The sequence below is a fragment of the Bombus fervidus genome, chromosome 2, assembly GCF_041682495.2.
Source record: "Bombus fervidus isolate BK054 chromosome 2, iyBomFerv1, whole genome shotgun sequence".
Classification (NCBI taxonomy): Eukaryota; Metazoa; Arthropoda; class Insecta; order Hymenoptera; family Apidae; genus Bombus; species Bombus fervidus.
This window is the reverse complement of record NC_091518.1, coordinates 20,978,759-21,000,124: the sequence shown is the minus strand read 5'-3', so window position 1 is coordinate 21,000,124 and position 21,366 is coordinate 20,978,759. Positions and strand designations below refer to the sequence as shown.

Here is a 21,366-nt window from a genome sequence, read left to right as displayed (position 1 = left end):
TGGTGGCTTTTCATTCTTATTAGAAAAATTTGTAATTTAATTTGATAGTCCATTACCATCTAATAAAACTGTTAAATTTAAACAAAATGTAATAAAAATAAATTTGGTGCCAGCAATAGCGTTTATACTAAATTTATAAATTAGTTTGATTAATTAGTATTGATATTGATATTTATTTTACAAATTTCATTAAATTCATGAATTTTAGGTGAAATTTAATTTAAAAATATATTAAATTTAATATTTATAAATATAGTAAGATAGACTAATAAGCTAGAATTAGATACCCTATTATAAATAAATAATAAAATTTAATTTATAAATAAATGTTGAATCATTAGAATTAAATTATATGGCGGCTTTTCATTCTTGTTAGAGAAATTTGTAATTTAATTTGATAGTCCATTAACACCTAATAAAACTGTTAAATTTAAACAAAATGTAATAAAAATAAATTTGGTGCCAGCAATAGCGTTTATACTAAATTTATAAATTAGTTTGATTAATTAGTATTGATATTGATATTTATTTTACAAATTTGATTAAATTCATGAATTTTAGGTGAAATTTAATTTCAAAATATATTAAATTTAATATTTATAAATATAATAAGATAGATTAATAAACTAGAATTAGGTACCCTATTATAAATAAATAATAAAATTTAATTTATAAATAAATGTTGAATCATTAGAATTAAATTATATGGCGACTTCTCATTCTTGTTAGAGAAATTTGTAATTTAATTTGATAGTCCATTACCATCTAATAAAACTGTTAAATTTTTAAAAAATGTAATAAAAATAAATTAATTTGATTAATTAATATTTATATTGATATTTATTTTACAAATTTGATTAAATTCATGAATTTTAGGTGAAATTTAATTTAAAAATATATTAAATTTAATATTTATAAATATAATAAAATAGATTAATAAACTAGAATTAGGTACCCTATTATAAATAAATAATAAAATTTAATTTATAAATAAATGTGAATCATTAGAATTAAATTATATGGCGACTTCTCATTCTTGTTAGAGAAATTTGTAATTTAATTTGATAGTCCACCTTTGATAGTCCATTACCATCTAATGACAAAATCCGCAATCACTTAATTGCCAACTCAGAAGAAAAATTGATCCACTGTGGAGGATGATTAGTCGTGTGAATAAATACTAGCGAAAAGAATATAACGAGTCTACTTTTGATTTTCCGATGTTCACGCTACTTGTTATCAATGAAGGACCAACAATTTCTATCGTTATAGTATTTTTTAAAACCAAATAATTTTTGTACGATAATAAACGATCGTGTATTGCATTCTAGAGTTATCTCTTGTAAAAAATCGAGAGACGTAACTTGTCTTTATCTCGTGCCGTTTTCATACCCGTTTCCATGCGATCTATCATCTCGCTCGACGTCGTCTTTTATCGTGTCACAAACGTATTCAAGATGGAAAGGAAAGATTTAAAAATGTAGAAAAAAAAGGGAAAAGAGAAAGAATCCAAAAGGCAGACTAATAAAAGGAGAAAAACATAAAACGGAAGAGAAAAAAAATCATTCGGGACGGGGACATTCGGGAATTTTGTCATTACCACCTAATGGCGAAATCTGCAATCTGTTTATAGAAACCCAATAGAAAACGAGTTTGTAGATTTTGTCTTTTTCAACATTGGGAAGATATTTATTTTCGAAAGGGACGACGAGATTTTCAGAATGTTCAGAGACGAGTATCTAATATCGTCAATGAGTCTCCTTGAAATTCCTAACTCCCCTAAATTGCAATGGAAGTATGTACGTTAATTAATGTAATTAATAATATAATTGAATAATATCATATAATTTGCCAAGGTTCTGAGATACTCTGCTGCAAAATTTCTCTCTGAATCTACGCGAGTTACAATTAGACGGCTCGATAATAAGTTAGAATTATAAGGCTAATTGAAAATCGGTGAAAATGAGACGTTCGTGTTATTTATCGACATACGTAAACTCAGAGGAAAATTAAGGAAAATGTTGTTTGTAATATCCGAGAGATACTGGGACTGCATAGTAATAATTAAAGGTTGAATGGAAAGGTTAATTCGAATATTGGGAAGAAATATGTAAATTTCGTTGTACATGAAATTTTCTATTGTTATTTTATAGCATTAGCTCGATATTGGAATTCCTTTATCGATACAGATGTAAATTTAAACAATAACGAAATGTTAAAGCTATCTTTAAAATTTAATTAAAAGATAAGACTTAAGCAATCGGATATTTTTTCTAAAAAGTGAAACTTAACGCGAAGAATATTTATGGATTTTAGCCGATCATTAAGATCAGAGTATATTAAGATACAAGATCAGGCCGAAATCATTACATGGTAAAAGTATGCGATCATCGAGCACGACCATTTAATCGGTAATTATTACTTTCACTTTTACTCGAATAAAACGATTCCATGTGCTTGAGTCCGATATCAGAAAGCTCGAAAATTTCGTCGCTTAATTCCCATTCCCATTCCCACGTGTTATTTTTCAAAAACGAAATTCACGCGAGAAATAAATCGTTTTCCCTTTGCTCGTTTCGTTCCGCAGAATGGCAAAGTTTCTAATTCCTTCGATAAAATTGAATTTCAGAAACTTGTGAAAGATTCCAAACGATAAATTTTCCATAAACTTCAACCTTTAACTTTGATGTTTCTCTTGACAGAACAGGTTTCTAAAAACAGAATTTTAATAAGCATCTTATAATCGATATTTACTTTTCCATAAATAAAAATCTTCAAAGTATCTACCATAGTATCGCGAAATTATCTGCCTTTTCTGTGATAATTTCGATAAGATTCGATCGATATAGATTCTCAAATTGTTCCAAATAATCGTACAATGATTCTTAGAAATTTGATCGTCCGGTAAAGATCACCCGATATTTCGATCGTTTTACCGAACTAAACCGAACACGTTAGTCCGACGTGCGGTTAAAACGTAACAGCATCGCTTCAAACATTTATGGTACTTGTGCTTTCCGAGGAAATTTCTTCCATTCGTGAAACTTTTATTGTACGCGATGGAACGTATAAAAGAAGCAAGAACGTGAAACAGATAAATTCTTTTGCTCGCTGAATTAATTATATCGACCTAGATAACTCCAAGTACATAAAAGTTACGAGACAAAGATATAAATATAAAAATTGTATTTGTCGTGAATATTTAATACAAACATAATGCATCAAGAATAACCGTCTTAATCGATAAACAGCTGCTAACAAACGCTTATTTAACACGACGAACAATCGATTGTTTAAATACTCGTACGATCTTTACCAAATATACGCTAAATATCTTCTCCAAATTCTACGTACATTTTCTTTCGTTTCATTCTACCGATACAATCGCGATAATCGTGTCTCGCTACGGTGTTAATGAAATTTCCACGTGTAACGTACACAGCATATTCGCAAAATGTATGTACAAGCGATGTACCGATACCAAGTACGTGTTATCCGTATGAATTTAACCCTTTGCACTTGGAATTTTATTTCAATTTCGTTACCAGCAAAGCTGCCAAATGCTTTTAAAAATTTTATTTGAAATTTACTTTAACAGAAAAATAAGACAATTCAAATAAATAAAGGAAGAAACAAATTCACCTAACATTAGAACTACCACATCAGTGAAATTAACTGGTTTTACAATTTTATTTTTAAATTTCTACTTCGTGTTATATATTTTTCCGCGATGATGTGATGACTTTCGCAACGATAACTAAAAGAATAATATAATGAATTTAATTTTGTTTATGTATTCAGGCTCAAAGTAATTTTGTACCAAGGCTACTTATACCAATAGCAGTCAAAATGAATGGTCTTGTTAAAGCGTAAAAGTGTAATCCGTTTATCGAACCTCAATTAATCAGCTACCTCGTTTCGTATTAGGCGTATTTTTCGTTACTAGGATTAACGTGTAACATGTTTCATTATGAGGATGTACAATGGAATAATATATGGTATAATGACGTGAGATGACTGATTCTTAAAAACTAAGCTGCAATTACAAGATTAACACTAGAACTACCACACCAGTGAAACTGACTGATTTTACAATTTTATTTTTAAATTCCTACTTTTTTTATTTTGTTTTTTATGCATTCGAACTGAAAATAATTTTGTATCAAGGCTACTTATACCAACACCAGTCAAAATGGATGGTATTTTTCAAAGTGTAAAAGGGTCCTGCAATCTGTTTATCGAACTCCAATTAACCAGTTTCCTCGTTTTCTACAACTTGCCACACGTTTTTACAATTTTTACCGCGTATCATTCGATATGACGATATCAGTTATCGGGAGAATTCCGGATCGATCGCTAGATGCTAACACTGGCAATACCACAGGTTCTACGATTTTATAAATTTGCCAACCCTCGTTTAGGGATCATAATCCCAGATGGATTAACAATACCAAAAATGTACTACATAACGTGGAATTGTTTCTGTAAGAAAGTAATAAATCAATAAATATACAAATATTCTATTATTACGTATATTTCAAAGACCAGTAACTTTCACTGGTTTTGGTAGAAATAGCTTCGTCTTAACCATCGATGGTTCTAGTATTGAATACCAGTCTTATTCACACTATTGTTGTATTTTGTAATTTTTAAGTGTATGGTATATCTAGAAACAATTTCCAGGATGCAATCCTCCTTTTCTAGGACATTTATCGATTTGAACATGAAAGAATGCCGAGTGGGTCTGGTAAAACTGAAGTGCAAAGGATTAAAGGAATCGTAAAAGAAAATTTTTAACGTGACAAAACGAAATCACGTGGATCGAGATAGAAGAAGAGACAGGAACGACGAGCCTGCTGCTTTCTACTATTCACGTTATAGTACCACGCCAGAATAATTTACGTATAATTCTCAATGAGAATTGATTGTAAACTATTTCCAAATAAAAAAAAAAAAAAAATTTGATTTCTACTGAATCGTAACGGAAGTTTCGTCGAATTACTCTAATCCGATAGGAACTGCAGGTTCCTCGTCTATTCCCTAAAGAGGAGCGAGTCCAAACGATATTTACGCGCGTGGACGACGAGGCTTGAATTTTGTCGACCACGCGAAAAAGGACAAAGAGAGAGGAAGAGAGAGGCTTTTTATCTACGACAAAGCGGTACGCGCGACCCACACACGATACCGCGTAAGCTACCTACGTTACACAAATATAAAAATTGTTCGCACGAACGCGACAAGCAGCGTATGCCAATTCATAGGCTGCGCACATGCTGGCTTATAAGGTCTGCTTTAACCCCGCACGTTCTTCCAATTTTCATATTTCAATCTTGTTTTTGTGTCTCGATAAACGAAAAGAACGGGAAGAATACCGAGAAACTGCTGTGGCTATAATATCTTTTGTATCTTTTTAATCTTTCCTTTCGAATAGCAAAATAAATTTTAATGCTTTAAAACAATTTTCCATGTAAGATTTTTAACGTAACGAGATATCATGCGTACCAATAACGATCCTTCTTTCGTATTTTTCTCCAACTCTGGGAATTTTTTAACGACAGAGAATACTGAAAATCCAAAAGGGTTAAGAATATCGAGAATGTTGTTATTTCTATATTCAGAGGTAGGATCACAATAGCTATTATTTTATTCTTTGAATAAATCACACCGTTCTGAGCCGACAAACCTTTATCGCGCGTTCTTACATGGACTAGGGATAAAAACAAAGGAACATCTTAAACCTATCGATTAAATCTATCGATTGTATCTAGAACTATTTTCTAGTTACTATTTAGTGTAACTAGCGCATCTACATATGAATGGCGAGCACGAACTCACGTTGTCATTTTCAACGGAGAATATTCTATTTTAAGAGCATAGAGTCAGAATTGGAACGAGAAGTAAATAATAATAATTATTAATAACATTTGCTTCGACTTGTTGCCAAACATTTGAACAAACTTGTGATATCTTTTTAACGTTAGAAAGATGGATCTTTAATATTCCATTGGATGGAGGATGACCGAAAGAAATGAGACAATTTGCTTGATCGAACGTTAGAGACGACATTTTTGTGACTCTGTGCTGTATAAACTGTATGGATCGAGGAACGAAATAAGATTTCATCTATGAATTTCTCTTCCTTTTATTTTTATTGGTGAACGTATCAAAGATTTGTAAGATTGTACAACGTAGCAGAGTACATTCATAAGTATCATAGATATTCAGATTTTTTTTTTAAGTCTACAACTGCAGGCTAGACTTAACAAATGTCTAAAATCTTTTAAAAATAAAGAAAATAGGCTTAAATCTAAGGTATCATTAAGAAATACGAGGAAATATATTTCTATTTACCTACTGAAGAATATATGTTTGCCTGTCGTGTTCCAAAAATTATTATAATATGGTCGACAGCTAATCCTCTGTACTACTCTGTTACAGTGAAACTGTTTGAAATAAAGAAAGAAAAGAAAAAAGTTATGATTTATCGCTATACGATGTAATAAAAACTTTTATAAAAAAAAAAAAGAGTATCTCAAAATGTCAGCCACAATGAAAACGGAAAATTGGGTAACGCTATATGGAAATATTAGCAAACAATTGCAATTGTACAATTGCTGTTTTACAAGATACGGCAAACAGTACGTTGCTGTGGGATGAAAGATAAAACCAAGGTTTGTTCAGTTAGGCTAGTTTAGCTAAGCAGAAGTTCTTTCACTCTGGTCGCTGTCCTTCGAAGACAGTCAATACCGATAGATCGAGTGTCTTGATCATTGTGCGCAAGACGTGTGAATGCACTTTGTATTACATGCAAAAATAAATACAGCTTCGCTCTTAACTGTATTTTCATGAAAATCAAGCATATTTCGTGCCGTTTATGTAAAATCCTTAATATCGCATTATTTGAATCGAATTATTAGCTTAGAAATGAATTCATTATAAATGAATTCTGTGGTTGACACTTTTTCCAGTTACGAATAAAGATCGTTACGTAAGATTGAATCGGATTTGACGATTATTTCTTTCCTTTAAACTATTACAAATCACTATAAATTATCTAATCAAAGCATTATGTGTTATTACGTGCCCATATTTGTGGATAAATATATATAATAATATACTACATGCATATAAGCACTATGATACATGTATAACTATATCTATAATAAAGTTATTGTAGAATAGAATATATGATTTTAAGTTGATATAACACAGTAAATATATATATAGTTAACATAAACTAATTATGACTATTTATATATAAATGTACATATATAACTTGCGTCAACTATACAGTTACGTTACATTAACTCAAAACTATATAAACGTGTTAACGTTACATTAACACACTGTATAGTTGTTGCTGAATAATTTTCTACAATCTATTCGTATGATTATTTTTAACTTTACGTCACTTTAATTCGTATTACTAACTGTAACTCGTATAACAATTACTATAAACAAAATTTTATTTCACATCTAACACGTAAAGTTATCATAGAGTATCATAAAAAATGATTAAATTGACATATCGAGATGGAGCAAGTTTTACTCACGATTTCACTGCAAAACGCGAAATTCGTCCTCGCTGTTCGATATCCGATGTTGCGAGAAAATAACGAAGGAAAAGATTCAAAACTTCCATGACAGATACATACAGAAATGATTGCCAGTAACTACGACATGGCTGACTTGTCGTCAGCTGACAGATAAGCGATTACAAGATTTCCGACGCGATTCGATATTTGTCATAATCTAAGATATCTATCCTATCGTAGCTAATTTCATTCTACAGAATCTCCTACAAGAATCTATTCTTATATCACAAAAAGATCTCAAATTGTATCATTGATAACGCATTACGTGTACTTTTAGGTTCTGCGTCGAGTGGCGTTACAAGGTAAACAAAGAAAGCGGCGTTCGATTCAGCGAAATTTACCGCTCGTACCAATTGAACATTTCGCAAATTACGAAAGTCGATTCATAAAAATTCACTGGCTCGCAAAGCATTTACATATTAATACATAATACCGTGTGTATCGCGATATCCTCTCTTCTTTCTCTCTCGTTTACATTCTCCGCTACAAGTCGGTTTAATCTTCTCTCTGTAAATTCGATTGCGAGATACAAGAAAGAAATCGAAGTCCACCAATGGGAGCCGGTACGTATACAAAGCAGCTATCTATTTCTAACAAGTTGCGAAGGGGGCGCGGTCATAAATCTCATGTAAAATGAGGGGAAAAAAGTGCAAGTACGTGCAAGCTACTGCAGGAATGCAGAGAGAAAGAGAGAAAGAGGAGAGAGAGATGATGAGAAAGAGTTGTCGTATGAGGCTTTTGTGTATACGGGCGTGTGTATATACGTACATATGTATGTATACGAAGGGCCGCTCTCTGCGTGCACCGCCAATCAAATCTAGAGTCACTGCACTTTTTTCCTTCGTAGCCTTTTCTTTCTCTGCTCTTTGTTCACATTACCGCGCGCGTACTGCTAATTGAAGATTTCGATTGCAGCTTGATCGTTCACCATATCACGCCGATTTCTCACTATGTATTCACATTATACATACTCGTTTTACTTGACGAACGTCGCGCGATTCACTGTCTACATTGGCATCTTGCGCTCGCTTTGACTGGCCTCCTTCGACTGCGCGTCGAACACCGTACTACGATCGCGACCGAATACGGAGTGTGGAGTGAAATTCTCGATCACAGGAGTGGAGGCACTGGAAAATCCTCTTAGCTCATCCTGTGTGGTACACGATTTTCGCCGTCAGGTGTCACTAGTCTCACGCATAGCACCATCTTAAGGTTTCGAACAAAATGAAGTTATAGCACAGTTACAGTTGTTTTGGTAACTAAACTGATCGTGTTGTTTTTCGAGGTCGGTGTAAATAATAAATACATTGACTGTTGCACTTAATTACCAGTGAATATAATTACGTTCTACATTCATATATTCTATCGATAATGTTGAAAGTTTCAAACTGATCCAAACATTAACAAGAGTTTAGTCAGAAATTGTCAATATCAAATGCTGAACCTATGAGTCGAACTTATAATTTCAAGTGAAAATGCCGAAAGTAGTTTCAAGAAGTATAATATGTTCCGATACAAAAGATCAAGAAGAATATAGCGAAGAAAAACCGTTACATATTTATTATTGTTTATGTGGGCAGATGACATTGATTTTAGGTTATGTTCATTTTGTTTATTAAATACATTATTCTTTATTTTGTTAAAAACCATAAGTACATAATAGATATTTTTACATATCTTTGCAGATTGTGCCATAGAAAAATTACCTTTGAGGAAAAGGGATGGTGCACGAGTTATCGATGGAAGTAAACATGCTCACAAGATGACTTGCGAGCAAGATGAAATTGTATATTTAAAACGTTCTGAAGGAATTGAAAAACAATATCGACAAAAATGTAAAAAGTATGGCATAGTTCGTTTTACTTCCAAACTATATTTTTCATTCTCTTTTTATCAAAAACTTAGGAACCATTTCGAAAATTAAAGAGTTAAATCACTGATATTTACATTATATGTTATTTTTATAAATTACGATGTTAATTTTAATATATGTATGTATCTTTACAGATGTGGTCTTTTTCTGTATTATAAATATGACCAAGCAACAAATGTTGTATTTATTGTAAAAGGTGCAGTAATCAAAAGTTCTGGTGAAGGTCCAATGACGGATATATATAATCAGGTAGCCATTGAAAAACCCAAGAAAATAATGGTAACAAAACACACGAAGAATATGGGAAAATTCAGTTCTGTTACTGTTTCTACAATTGACGAAGAAGAAGATGAAATTGAAGCAGTAAGTTACAGATTTTCTTACTATACATCTTTAGTCTTTACGTATAAATTGTTCTGCTAGAAAAAGACTATCGTTATTTGCAAAAAATTACTATTTAGGTAAAAATGTTTCTAAAGTTCACTAAATAAATTGGAAGAAATTATAAAATGCTATAAAAAATGATTATGTTAGATTCTAATATTGTGCAGAACGAAAATACGCAATGCTACGCTATAAATCTAATATTTAGGGATAAAAAATCTATTAAAAATTCTACATATAAATTTGTACTCTTCTTTCGTAAAAAGCAGTTATATTCAAAACATATATTTTATATTTGCAGAGAGAAGTTGCTGATTCATATGCTAATAATGCACGAATAATAGAAAAACAATTAGAAAGGAAAGGAATGAATAAACGAAAAGCTATGCCACCCCCTGAAGCAGACCCGAAAAGAACGAGACCACGGGGAACATTGTTAGATGTGTAAAACCTATTTATATTATTGTCATGTATATTTAGAGTTAAATATAAATATGTATAAAAAAAAGTCAGAGTAGAATGTGGGAGAGATTGTATAAAAATTTTAATGTCTTATTTTTACTATTATACTAAATTTTATAAAAAATAATGATTCAAAAAATTAAACGATTCTTTAACATTATATCGAGTTATTTATTAACATTACATAAAAGTAAATATTTAAAATATATAAATGACTAGATATAAATATTGCATAGAAATGTACATTGCAAAATAGAGATATAAATTTAATAAATAAATACAATAACTACATATAATTCATTAATAAGGATCGTTGGAGGGTAAACGGAGTTCTACTTACAATAAGAATTAGTTGGTACGATGGCAACATTAAATGGTAAGAAAGAATTACTTTACATATATACTGCAACTAGTCAAATTAGTAAATAATTCTACAAAACAATTTTGGATAATATGGCTCTTTAATGTGGAAGAAAGAAAGGTCTATCTAAATATATTGTATAACTGGCCATGATACGTCTACATTCTATGAATATGCAGTGTGTAATACTATGACATATTAATGCGTACATTGGTTGAAAATCGGGTGGGACATTTAAGCTAGCTGCATTTATGATCGAAAGTGATATTGATTACCAATATTCTCTAGTTGCGTAATATTTTAATTGAATTTGAAAGACACTGAAAATTCTCTAAAACTCATATTTCCACACTGTCAGAGATCAAGATAATTGAAAAGACGAAATATAATAATTTTTTAACTTGCATATTCCTAGTGCCATATTTCATTTTACAGTTACCTTCAACATTACAACAAAATCATAGCACTTTTCTATATACCTAATAAATGCATTTTAAATATATTTCTTTTGATAATTAATGTCAACTGCAACTTGCTTTAAATTAAAATTATATATAACTCTATTTTTTTTTTTTTTTTTACACATAATACGATTTCGCGGTTGGAGTTATCACGTTTGCGATTAAAGACGATAGTTTTATATGTATAATCATTAAACTATGGGCGCTATGTACGTATAAAAACTTACATAGCAACCAATTCATAAATTTAAGTGTTAATTTGAGAAGATTTAATATCTGCCTTCTTAAGGATCGTGGGTTCATCTTTTAAAAACGTTCCCGATCTAGAACCTACGGTTGGTTGTTTTGGAACTTCCCCATTATGGCACTTATTTTTAACTTTCTCATCAGAAGAGGTCTTTGTAGTAGTTGTCCTTTTATTAGTGACCGTAGGCTTATTTATCTTACTAGTGCCACATGATTTAGGGGAAGATCTTTTGCTAGGGCTCTCGGAGCTTTGTTGAGTCGGCACTCCTTCCTTTTTCTCTCTCATTATATTAGGATGATTAACTGTCGATTGTGTAATCGATCGCATGGTTACCGTTTTACACGATACATTATTTAATGACTTACTTGGAATATCTGGAGTTTTTGCAGCGTCTAGAAGATTTCTTCGCAGATGGTAAGCACTAATAGCAGCTGCCCGGCTTCTACTAGCTGCGGTCGAACTCTCTAATGATCTTCGTGGTCTTCTTGTCGCTGTAAGAAGATTTTTTTGCTGCATCGGTGGTGAGCTTTTCTTCGCTGTTTTATCATAAGATTGTGCTTTATTTATTGTTTTCCCTAAAGTCGGTGAAAGTTTATTTGATGTGTTTGATTTGGGCGTTGTTGTTATTTCAGTCATAAGACTATCCGTGGACATCGAAGTGTCCATTTTAGTAGCCTTCTTCTTTACAGTTGTTGGCTTGTTCTTCGATTCTGCTAAAGAATCTACAGATAAGCCTATCTCCGTATTCTTTTGTTTAAAAGACGGAGATTCTGGACGCGTAATACCGCAACTTTTACTGATCGAATCATTTTTCGTATTAGTTCTGCTGGCGTTCGACTCTGTTAAACTATCAGAAGAAAGTGCCTTTACATCTTTCTTTATAGGTAACTTTATCTTAGCTAATGGTTTTTTGTCGGTAGCCCGTTTCATTGCCGGACTAGATGTGCGAGATGAATCTGAAGATGAAATCATTATTTTTCGTCGTTGCTGTACCATGACCTTTTCTTGATGTACTGGCTGCGTAGTTTCTTTTGGGACTGATTTGTTCCGAGGTTCCAAATATCTCGATTTTACCTAAAAGTTAACGTATGAATGATTTCGGAAAACATGAAATTTTTACAATTTTCTTAATCTGTTTACAAAATTATGTTTGAAATAAATTGTTTACCGTGATAGTATTCAAGTGATAGAAAATTACCTCTAATTTGTTAGGCCATGATTTTGGCCGACTATTTGTTGTATCTGTAGTGGCTTGTTTATCATTTTGCATTTTACGTTCCAATGGATCGCTTTTTGGTTTATTAAAAACTTTCTTCGGCTGTTGTTGTTGCTGTTGTTGAGCTACTGCCATTTGTTTTAGAGTTTTATGATTATGTTCAGATATAGCCATCTTCACACGCTTCAAATCCAAGCTTCTGTTAGTAATAGTTGAGCGGCTCGATGCTGGCCTAGGTTCCTGTAAGGATAAATACATTTAAAAAAAAGAAAACTTTTTTAACAGTAAAAAGCGTTTAATTATAATTTGTATTATGTACTTTTATAAAGTTAGAGTGCCTTGACTGACGTTTTGATGTTTCGTGAGGTAAAATTACAAGACAAGCTAATTTTTGAATTCTGCGCCGAAGCTCCAAGTCCATCTTTAACCATGTAGTAGTTCTAGCGGCTCGCGCCGCATCTCTAACCAAGCATTTCTCTACTCGACTTTGAATTTTTTTCAAAAAATCAACAAACATAGGTCCCCACTTGATTTTGTCTTGAACCTCATCTTGTTGTGCTGAGGTTAACATTTTATTCAATTTTGAATAACTTTTACATGCTTGTTCAGGAGGTAAACGTTCGGCAGCTGCTAAGAAATTATCCTCAAGTCGACTGATATTCCATGTTAACTCTCGGCCAAGAGATTGGAAGTTTTCGTTTCCCAAAACTCCTGAGAAATTATCCGACAGAAACTTCACTGAAGTTTCCAGCAAGTTTGAAACCATTCTAAACACAGGTTCAGCCCAACGAACATTTGGCAAAGTTGCGAGTAGTTTATCACAATCCATCATAGTTTGAAGCACGTTATCCGTGGACTGTTATTTACGATAAATACAGAAAAGACAATTATTTAGATTTCAGAATAAATTACATGTCAAATAATCGATATAATACATACCATATGTACAATATGTTGATGATAACATTTTGCCATAAGTTCTTTCGGAAGCGTTGCAAATGCTTTACATGGCCATATCCGTACGAAATGTCTCGTAACCCAACGAAGAGATTTTCGATACACTTCGTCGAGGCCATAAGCTGCTGCCAGAGGCATACATTCTAATACTCCAACAGCACATATTTGACAAGGCTGTAGATTAATATGAACGATCAACAAACAATTGCTAGTCGGGAATTTTGTTATGAAAGCAGACCTTATGAGCTTACCTTATGAAATAGATGGCAATATTTAACTTTAAGCGTATATCCAATAATTTCTTTAAGACCTTCCAAGCATAACATATCAGCTAACGTAGCTAACTCAACAATACTTATGGAATCAGGTATGTTGCTTTCTCCGCTGTATATGTGGCACAATGCAAAATGTACCGCATCGTAAGAGTATCCTTGCAGAGAAATAACATTTCCTGCATTTTCGATCCACCCACCACTAAGGATCGCCGCAAAATATTGACATCGAGAACTCAATATACATTTGTGAGCTCTTATACGACGTCCAGCTACGTCAATCGTAACATCTGGATTGATTTCTTCTAAGAACATTCTTAATAAATCTTCTCCCAATCTATTGTACGGTCTACTTCCTGCCAAACTAGACGTTTCAGTTTCTTCTGTACTTCCTTCTAAAAATGAAGTAACAATTAATACTTCAACGGTTCGTAATCACTTTGATCGCACCTATGTTTTAATATAATAAATTACATACCAGCACCAGAACGACCCATGCTACTCTGCATACTACTCAGATCAGATTCTGATATAATTCCTTCTCCATCATACTCCCCTGTTAAGTCCTCAAGCGGAGATTTCTGTTTAGATGGAAGGGAAGTACTCATGATCGAAGTAAATTTTCTAGGAAGTGGTCTAACGGATCCGTTAGTTCTAGACATTACTAATTTACTTTCGATCCAGGAAGTTTCTGGAATACTGTTGCACATACGATAGGTACTTCTATCTTCTTTTACAGTCAACATATCCGTAGAATGAGAAACCACGGGTGTTTTATCCAAATCAGACAATCGAACGAAGTTGGAAGTTGTTGTTTTCGTACTGTGTGCTGTAGTCCTTTCATTCTTCTTTGATGTTACGTTATGATTATCATATTCTGTCTCTGGTTTCACATAATCTGAACTTTTCAATTCGCTTTCAATCTTTTTGATCGTTTCATTTAAAGACTTATGCGTTTCTGATATTTTACTACCTACAGCAGGAACTACTTGTGGTCGATTTATGTTTGGCACTTCCCCGTTCAATAGTTCTGATAATTCATAGTCATGATTATCACTATCAGGGGATGGACCACTACCGCTACTAATATCAAATGTTTCACTTTTGCGTGTTTGTCCCTCGGTACTCTCTGTACATGTTTTCTCCCAAGCCGATGTTTCCGAATATTCATCCTCGTATGTCTTAGCATCGGTAGCATTAAGATTTTCCGTGATTCTTTCTGTTTTTAATTCCGTGTACTCATGTTCTTTCACGCTAACACGAAGTTCTTCGTTGATCACTTCAACGTGAGAGTTCGGAGGTGTGTCTCTCACATCAAACTCAAAAACATCTTCTGAAGATGTGTCCATATTACTTGGACCGTTAGTACCTTCTTGAAGAAGTTTAGAATTTTTCTGGGTAACAGATTCTTGTTTTGCTGTGTCACTTAAAGAGTGACTCGAAGAACTGGGCTTTGCTCGTAACTTCTTTAAGTCTCCCCGATCTACGGACAGACTGTGTGCACGTTTGTGTTCTTTTCTAAACATTAGTTCTTTCGCAACATGCCCATTGTTGTTAACGCTTTGCGTTTTATCAACATTCCAGGAATGTCGTTTAAACGCCGGTCGTGATGAGGACAAAGTTCTTCTTCTAACCACAGGAGAATCAGATTCTATATACATGAAGACGCTCGGTTTCGCTTTTTCTCTGACACATTTCTGTTCGCTCGATGATTGATCTTCTCTCGTCGTGATACTATTTTCGCTAGAATTAGTATCATCCAACTTTGTTTCTATCTGTTTGTCAGAGAATGCGGAAAAGCTTCTCCTATGTGAAGGTGGTACAATATTTTCTCTGTTCTTTGGTGGATCGCTTAAATCAATGAACATAGAAAAAATGTTCTTCTTGTCGCCGCTTTCATTAAACTTTTCAGGTTTGACAGTAGGTTCTTCTACTTCTATTTTCTTATTTTTTGGTGCGTTACCTGTACCAGATATATCAACGTAAAATTCACAATAAGATTTACTACATCCATTCTGTTCTTTCTTATCCGTTGAATAACTTTGCTGCTGCGAAATAGGTTTGCGATCCATATCTTTCAAATTAACGAAAAATCCTAAGCTGCCATGCTTTTCGTGACCACTTGTCTTCCTTACCGGTTTCTTTATGCATTCTGAATTTGAAAAACTTTGAGACATTCCTGCATGAGAATTGTTCAATAGTTTGGATTCATTTTTGTTACAGTCACTCATATCAACCACCCATGCGGTCATAGACGAAGACATTCTCGTGGGTCTCATCTTCACCTCGGGTTCGTTCATAATAACAGAGCCACCAGAAACTATCGGTGTCGATTCTGTTTTTCGGCGCACAGTGGGGCTATCAGTAGGCTTAGAATAGTCCGAAGTGCTAACTCCACCGGAAATAATAGGCATAGTTTCGTCACACTTGGTCTTTTTTATCGTATCTGTTCTGCTATCTTTTTCTAGAATGCAACTTAATGTAACAGGTAAACTGCTACTACAATTGCTTGAATCATTATCCAATTCTGCGTGATAATCCATAACTACTTCATCACTAGCACTTTTGGTTACCGGATAAATTACGTTAGTTTTACTTTGCAAAGAATTATTATTTTCTGATGGTGTCTGATTACTTTCATATTTTCCATTGTCTCGTGGAAGATACGGTATTGTATGATACTGACTACTAGTTGGAATTTGAACATCAATTGGAAACTTATTTAATACGTTGCTTATCGGAATTGAAGGTTCGTCCGGTGGATTAAAACATGAATCGCCATCAACACGATGACCTGAATATTGAGGTATAGCATTCTGGAATACGAGATTACCTTGTCGTCGTTCGTATTCCTGTCGTAGCACTGAAAGCTTTTCGTCGTTTGAGTCCAGCTCAAACGTATTCCTTCTAATAAGCGAAGGTCGTCGTGTATCATCCGTTTTATTTGTGTTTTTATCGTTCGTTTCTTCGATTGTTTCTTTTTTAGCCACTATTATCGCATTTGCGTTATCGTTATCGTTACTTATTCGTGTTACGACGTGTCGATCGTTATTTATATTTTTATTATTGTCGGGACAAGGAGAAGGATGCGCGCTTTCACCACTGTCCGCCTCCTTAATTTCTACGGCTAAAGATTCTTTATTTGTTTCAACGTTAATTTTGTCTTCTGACGCAGAATCGGTTCTCCTTATTCTTCGCGTGTCCGTAAGTGGTTCTAGATATTCTGTAAGTTTCAACTCTTTTTCAAACTCCGCTATTCGTTCGTGTCCAGTTTGCAAATTAGTTGTCTTAAGAGGTGTGAACTTGTAATATTGTTCGTCGGCGAGATCATTAGATGTACTTGCAATATATTTAGAAGAATAAGAAACATATGGATGTGACTTTTCATTGTATTTCGTTTTTACTACATTGGAAGTTGGAACTTCTATTTCATCATTGAGGGTTGATGCATCAATAAAGTAATAATTACTTGTATTACAGGAACTTTTTTGGTCGCGTGTATCGTGTGATACTTCGTGATTTGCATTTTCTGATGGAACATTTTCAGCTTGCGAATAACTGGAATGACACATTTTCTCGTCTTCCAATTTTTCCGTAGGTTCTTCCTTCACGCAACTCTGTTCTACGTTGGTATTTAGAGAAGACGCATTACCAACATTAATAAATTCAAACGATTCGTTTTCATCACTTCCACAGTCTGACTCGTAAAATGGATCGCTAAGTACTTGGTTTTCATATTGAAAAATTTCATCAGTATTTGACTTCGCTTTTTGAGCATTATCTGTAGATGAACTGGACGAATCTAATTGTGGTTGTTCTGCATCAAAAGAACAACTTGTTGCACTATTATCATTTGAACCACATTCCATTAATCCTGATTCTACCAGATTTTTTATATGGCTGTTATAATTGTTAGTCAAATTATAGCGTTCATTTTTTGAAACTACTTTTTGATCTTTGTTGTGTACGCGTCTACTGGCGCGTATCTTATCCAAATCATCATTCCCAGAAGCATATTCTGTGACTTGTAGTTCCTCAAAATCAGTACTCGAATTTTCAGATGTAGTATTTTCGTGTGGACTTACAAAACCTGTTTCTAATCCAGAATCAGCCATATCGGATACAGTGGGACTTATATCCACAGTAGCATATTCTCTTACATTTCTTATACTTTCAATGCTTTTTGAATGACAGTCTGGTGTCGTGCAATCCACATATCTTTGACATAAAGATAAATATTTATAAATATAATTACATATATAATAAATATATAAATAAATATATATATATGCTTTTATCATTATTGAAATATAATTATTAAAAATAGTAGCTTCTATTGTATATTAAAGTAAAAAATACACACACACACATATATATATATATAACATTAAAACTTTAAAATACTATAATTATAAATTGTAACCTTTTATTGATGTCTAAAACTTTATTATCAGACGGTGCATTCACAAGATTTGAGGTATAAGTACGCAAAATATGTTCTACCAATAATCGTTCTTCTTTCGAAAAGTTTGAATTGCTGTATAAAAGCCTGAAAATGTATAAAGCAGTATTAACAAATATACAATACATATGGAAAGAGAGAAAGACATATCTAATATACATTGTTCTATCGTGTGCATTCTATGACATTTATTTCGAAAGTGAGAAATTAAGTGTTACATGCTGATTGTCATAACATATACCATTAAATAGTGTAATATATGTTTTACTGTACAGGTAGAGTAATATTTAAAGACACTAGATGTGTATAGAAATAAAAACACAAGAAAATAAAGAGAATAACTTATTGTACAAATTTTATAGCATTATTAATAATGATTATCTATAACTTTTTAAATCATTGATTAAAGGAAACTTCTATTCAACTGCAGTATTACGAGATTACATCTAGATAACAATATATATAAAACACAATTTCTTAATGACATTTTATTAAAGAAATATTTTTAATACATAATTTACACAAAATGCATGCAAATAAACATTTTGTAATTTATATAAAAGAATACATGGAACTTTGAAAATGTTAATTCAGGAAAACTTGCATTTGTTTGAGTGATAAAAAAAATATCTTAATTATTGCACATATTTAAAAATCTTAATGAATGTAATTTTCACAAATGTTCCTGAATTAAACAAGAGTCCATATTGTAGGTATAGCCTGCAATATGTAAATAATAAATATATAGTTCTCATAGATACTGCTTCTATGTAAGTGATTAGAGATATGGCAGTACCTCACAAAGCCTTCTATATGATGAAAAATTTCCACTTTATCAATGATGCAATCAATATGATTGTTAATGTATATAAAATAAGGCTTGAGAACCTTGTAAAAGTGTGGAGCTCTTGTTTTAACAATACATTGGTTTATTCGTATTATATTATGTCCATGTAATATGTTAAGATCACAATACAAAGAGTCCGTAAATATGCTACAATAAAACACTCTATTCAGTTTATGTACTTATGAGCTTATATTTTGTACACATAAATTGCTTTATACAAATACATTCTCTTTGGTTACAATTCAATAATAAATTATACAGACAGTTTTTATACAGATGCAACAAATATGATATAATAAAATAAAGCTTGCTAAAAGTAATTTCTAAATTAGAATTTTCAAATGTTCCATAATTTTGTACAATTTACTAGTTGTTCCAATACTCGATATTATACATATCAATTACACAAATTAAAGTATATAGTACAAATTAATTCACTGTAACTGCTCAATTATACCATGCAAGGGCTTTTATGAAGATATTTATATTTGTTATCTCATGTATTATATGAAAACATTAACAAATAATATTAGCATTATTTTAAATCAATTATTCGTTAAATTATTTTTTGACTTAATTAATAATCTGTGAATTAAATAGGAAACTATTCATTTACCTCAAAATATTATCTTGCAGATCATTAAGACTTTTTGCAACAATTCGGCTCTTTTCTATATGTTGATGTTTTTTAAATGTTTCACTGGAAGGAGGTTCAGGCTTGACAGAAGCATAAAGTTGATGGCAACATAGCCATTGATGTATTCTGTCTAAATTTCCACTTTGACTGTTGTTGCCCCTGCCTCCAGCCATGGGACATGTTTAATCTTTCATACTTGTTCACCTTTAATCCATTAATGTTTTATGTAAAAAAGGTCAAACAAAGAAGCAAAGTAAATATAAACATAGACATTATTTGAAGTAGAAGTTGTATGTAAGAAAAAAATATTACATTAATATATCATATTTAATATTTTTATAGATTATGCTTTCTGTGTACAAAAATTTATTGTTTCTGTGTAATTTTTGTTATGATATTTGGCATTTTTTCAAATAATAAAATTCAAAGTAAACAGGATAAAAGAAGTCTGCAAACAAAAAGGACATTAAATACTCTTCCCTTAATGTATGTATTGCTGACAAAGTACACAACAATTTCAAGGTCAATACAATGGATACTCTTTGCATAGCAATTACTAATCCTTTTACGGTATCTTCAATATTTAAATACTGGTTCTATTTCATTACATATGCTGTATATGATACTTTAAAATTTATTGCGTATTCGATAATAAATTATTATATAACTTTCTGTCGGAAATATCTTTAAAACTGTGTGTATAACATTTAGTAAAACATGTATCTCATAGTTAATTCTGTTTAACCTTAAATTTAATATGTAATCACATATGGGTTGGTGAATGAAATATTTCGCTAAATATTTGAAACGCGAACCTAGTACCTGAAATAAAATTAAAATGTGAAAGCCAAAAATAAACGTGTAATCCTAGTACAGTTCAAAAGTAGAAATCCAAACATTCAAGTGAAAAAAATTACGTTAGGAAGTGGAATGCCGCATAATCGATTAATTAATGAGAACACATATAACAATTGATAAGATAAAATAGAAAACGTGTCATTGAGAAACGATATGTTTTAAATTTTTGTAAAACATTGATCGAACACACCTTGTTAACTGTCATTTAGCTCATCTTCGTATGTACCCTAAGTACGACTTACTTTTAGATATTAAGAGTAACATACACTTGGTTAGCAAATATGTTTGTATGCAACATATGTATTTAAAGAAACTTTGAAATATATGAAAATGTTTTAAATCAAGTGTCTTTTAAACTTGAAGTATTATATCAAATATGTATTCTAGACAAGACTTTCTCAATAATTTATTGATCGTACTTTGTACATACATATGTACGTACCTCGCATTATTTCGGTTCCCGAACACCGGTCAGGATATATCATGATTACGCGATATTACGAGTCGTAATCTTCTCGCGCATTTTGTCCAACGCGTCCGCTGCGAAATTCGGCGGAGATCAACGATGCGATACTAACAAACGTTCGATTGTTTGTTGTTCAAAAGGCATAAATATGCGACGACCGTTCTTACTACGAAAGCGTGAAACTATCTGCCGCTAGTTCCGCCAGGTAGCGCGCGGATCGAGATCAATTTTTCTACTTTGATGTTAGGCATACTAATATTTTGACAAA

The 21,366-nt window shown here is 32.2% G+C and overlaps 3 protein-coding genes across 8 annotated transcripts in view; 1 reads left to right on the top strand and 2 right to left on the bottom strand.

Moving 5' to 3' along the window:
• Positions 1-8,740, bottom strand: part of Mical (Molecule interacting with CasL) — a 108,403-nt gene extending 99,663 nt beyond the window's left edge. The window contains exon 1 of the mRNA XM_072020512.1: positions 8,364-8,740. The gene's annotated coding sequence lies outside the window, so the exon portion shown is untranslated. The remainder of the gene's footprint in view (positions 1-8,363) is intronic.
• Positions 8,741-8,842: 102 nt separating this feature from the next.
• LOC139996706 (STING ER exit protein) lies at positions 8,843-10,394 on the top strand. The gene is made up of 4 exons (XM_072021237.1): positions 8,843-9,191; positions 9,281-9,437; positions 9,603-9,831; positions 10,154-10,394. Exons 1-4 carry the CDS (start codon positions 9,071-9,073, stop codon positions 10,298-10,300), a joined length of 654 nt encoding a protein of 217 aa, XP_071877338.1. The 5' UTR covers positions 8,843-9,070; the 3' UTR covers positions 10,301-10,394.
• A 362-nt stretch (positions 10,395-10,756) lies between these two features.
• On the bottom strand, positions 10,757-21,313 carry LOC139996274 (uncharacterized). Of its 6 annotated transcripts, XM_072020561.1 has the most exons (11): positions 20,823-21,068; positions 20,087-20,596; positions 19,754-19,978; positions 19,087-19,284; positions 18,252-18,377; positions 14,307-18,046; positions 13,808-14,223; positions 13,539-13,730; positions 12,919-13,455; positions 12,582-12,839; positions 10,757-12,457 (listed from the first exon to the last, which is right to left on the bottom strand). In XM_072020561.1, exons 3-11 carry the CDS (start codon positions 19,945-19,947, stop codon positions 11,384-11,386), a joined length of 6,735 nt encoding a protein of 2,244 aa, XP_071876662.1. In that variant the 5' UTR covers positions 19,948-19,978; positions 20,087-20,596; positions 20,823-21,068; the 3' UTR covers positions 10,757-11,383. The 6 variants fall into 6 exon arrangements, with proteins under 6 accessions (XP_071876662.1, XP_071876632.1, XP_071876672.1 ...); XM_072020531.1 differs by lacking the exons at positions 20,087-20,596; positions 20,823-21,068 and adding an exon at positions 21,075-21,313; XM_072020571.1 differs by lacking the exons at positions 20,087-20,596; positions 20,823-21,068 and adding an exon at positions 21,075-21,313 and having other exon boundaries at positions 13,808-14,220.
• Between the last annotated feature and the right edge of the window lie 53 nt (positions 21,314-21,366).

What these genes read in the sequence shown, in the direction of transcription:
- LOC139996706 (XM_072021237.1), top strand. Translation starts at nt 9,071, where the DNA reads ATGCCGAAAGTAGTTTCAAGAAGTATAATATGTTCCGATACAAAAGAT. An exon ending in GCAGATGACATTGATTTTAG is followed by an intron (nt 9,192 to 9,280) that starts GTTATGTTCATT and finishes ATATCTTTGCAG; the next exon opens with ATTGTGCCATAGAAAAATTA. An exon ending in TATCGACAAAAATGTAAAAA is followed by an intron (nt 9,438 to 9,602) that starts GTATGGCATAGT and finishes GTATCTTTACAG; the next exon opens with ATGTGGTCTTTTTCTGTATT.
- LOC139996274 (XM_072020531.1), bottom strand. Translation starts at nt 19,947, where the DNA reads ATGGCTGGAGGCAGGGGCAACAACAGTCAAAGTGGAAATTTAGACAGA. An exon ending in CATGGGTCGTTCTGGTGCTG is followed by an intron (nt 14,224 to 14,306) that starts GTATGTAATTTA and finishes CTTCATTTTTAG; the next exon opens with AAGGAAGTACAGAAGAAACT. An exon ending in ATTGCCATCTATTTCATAAG is followed by an intron (nt 13,731 to 13,807) that starts GTAAGCTCATAA and finishes ATTAATCTACAG; the next exon opens with CCTTGTCAAATATGTGCTGT.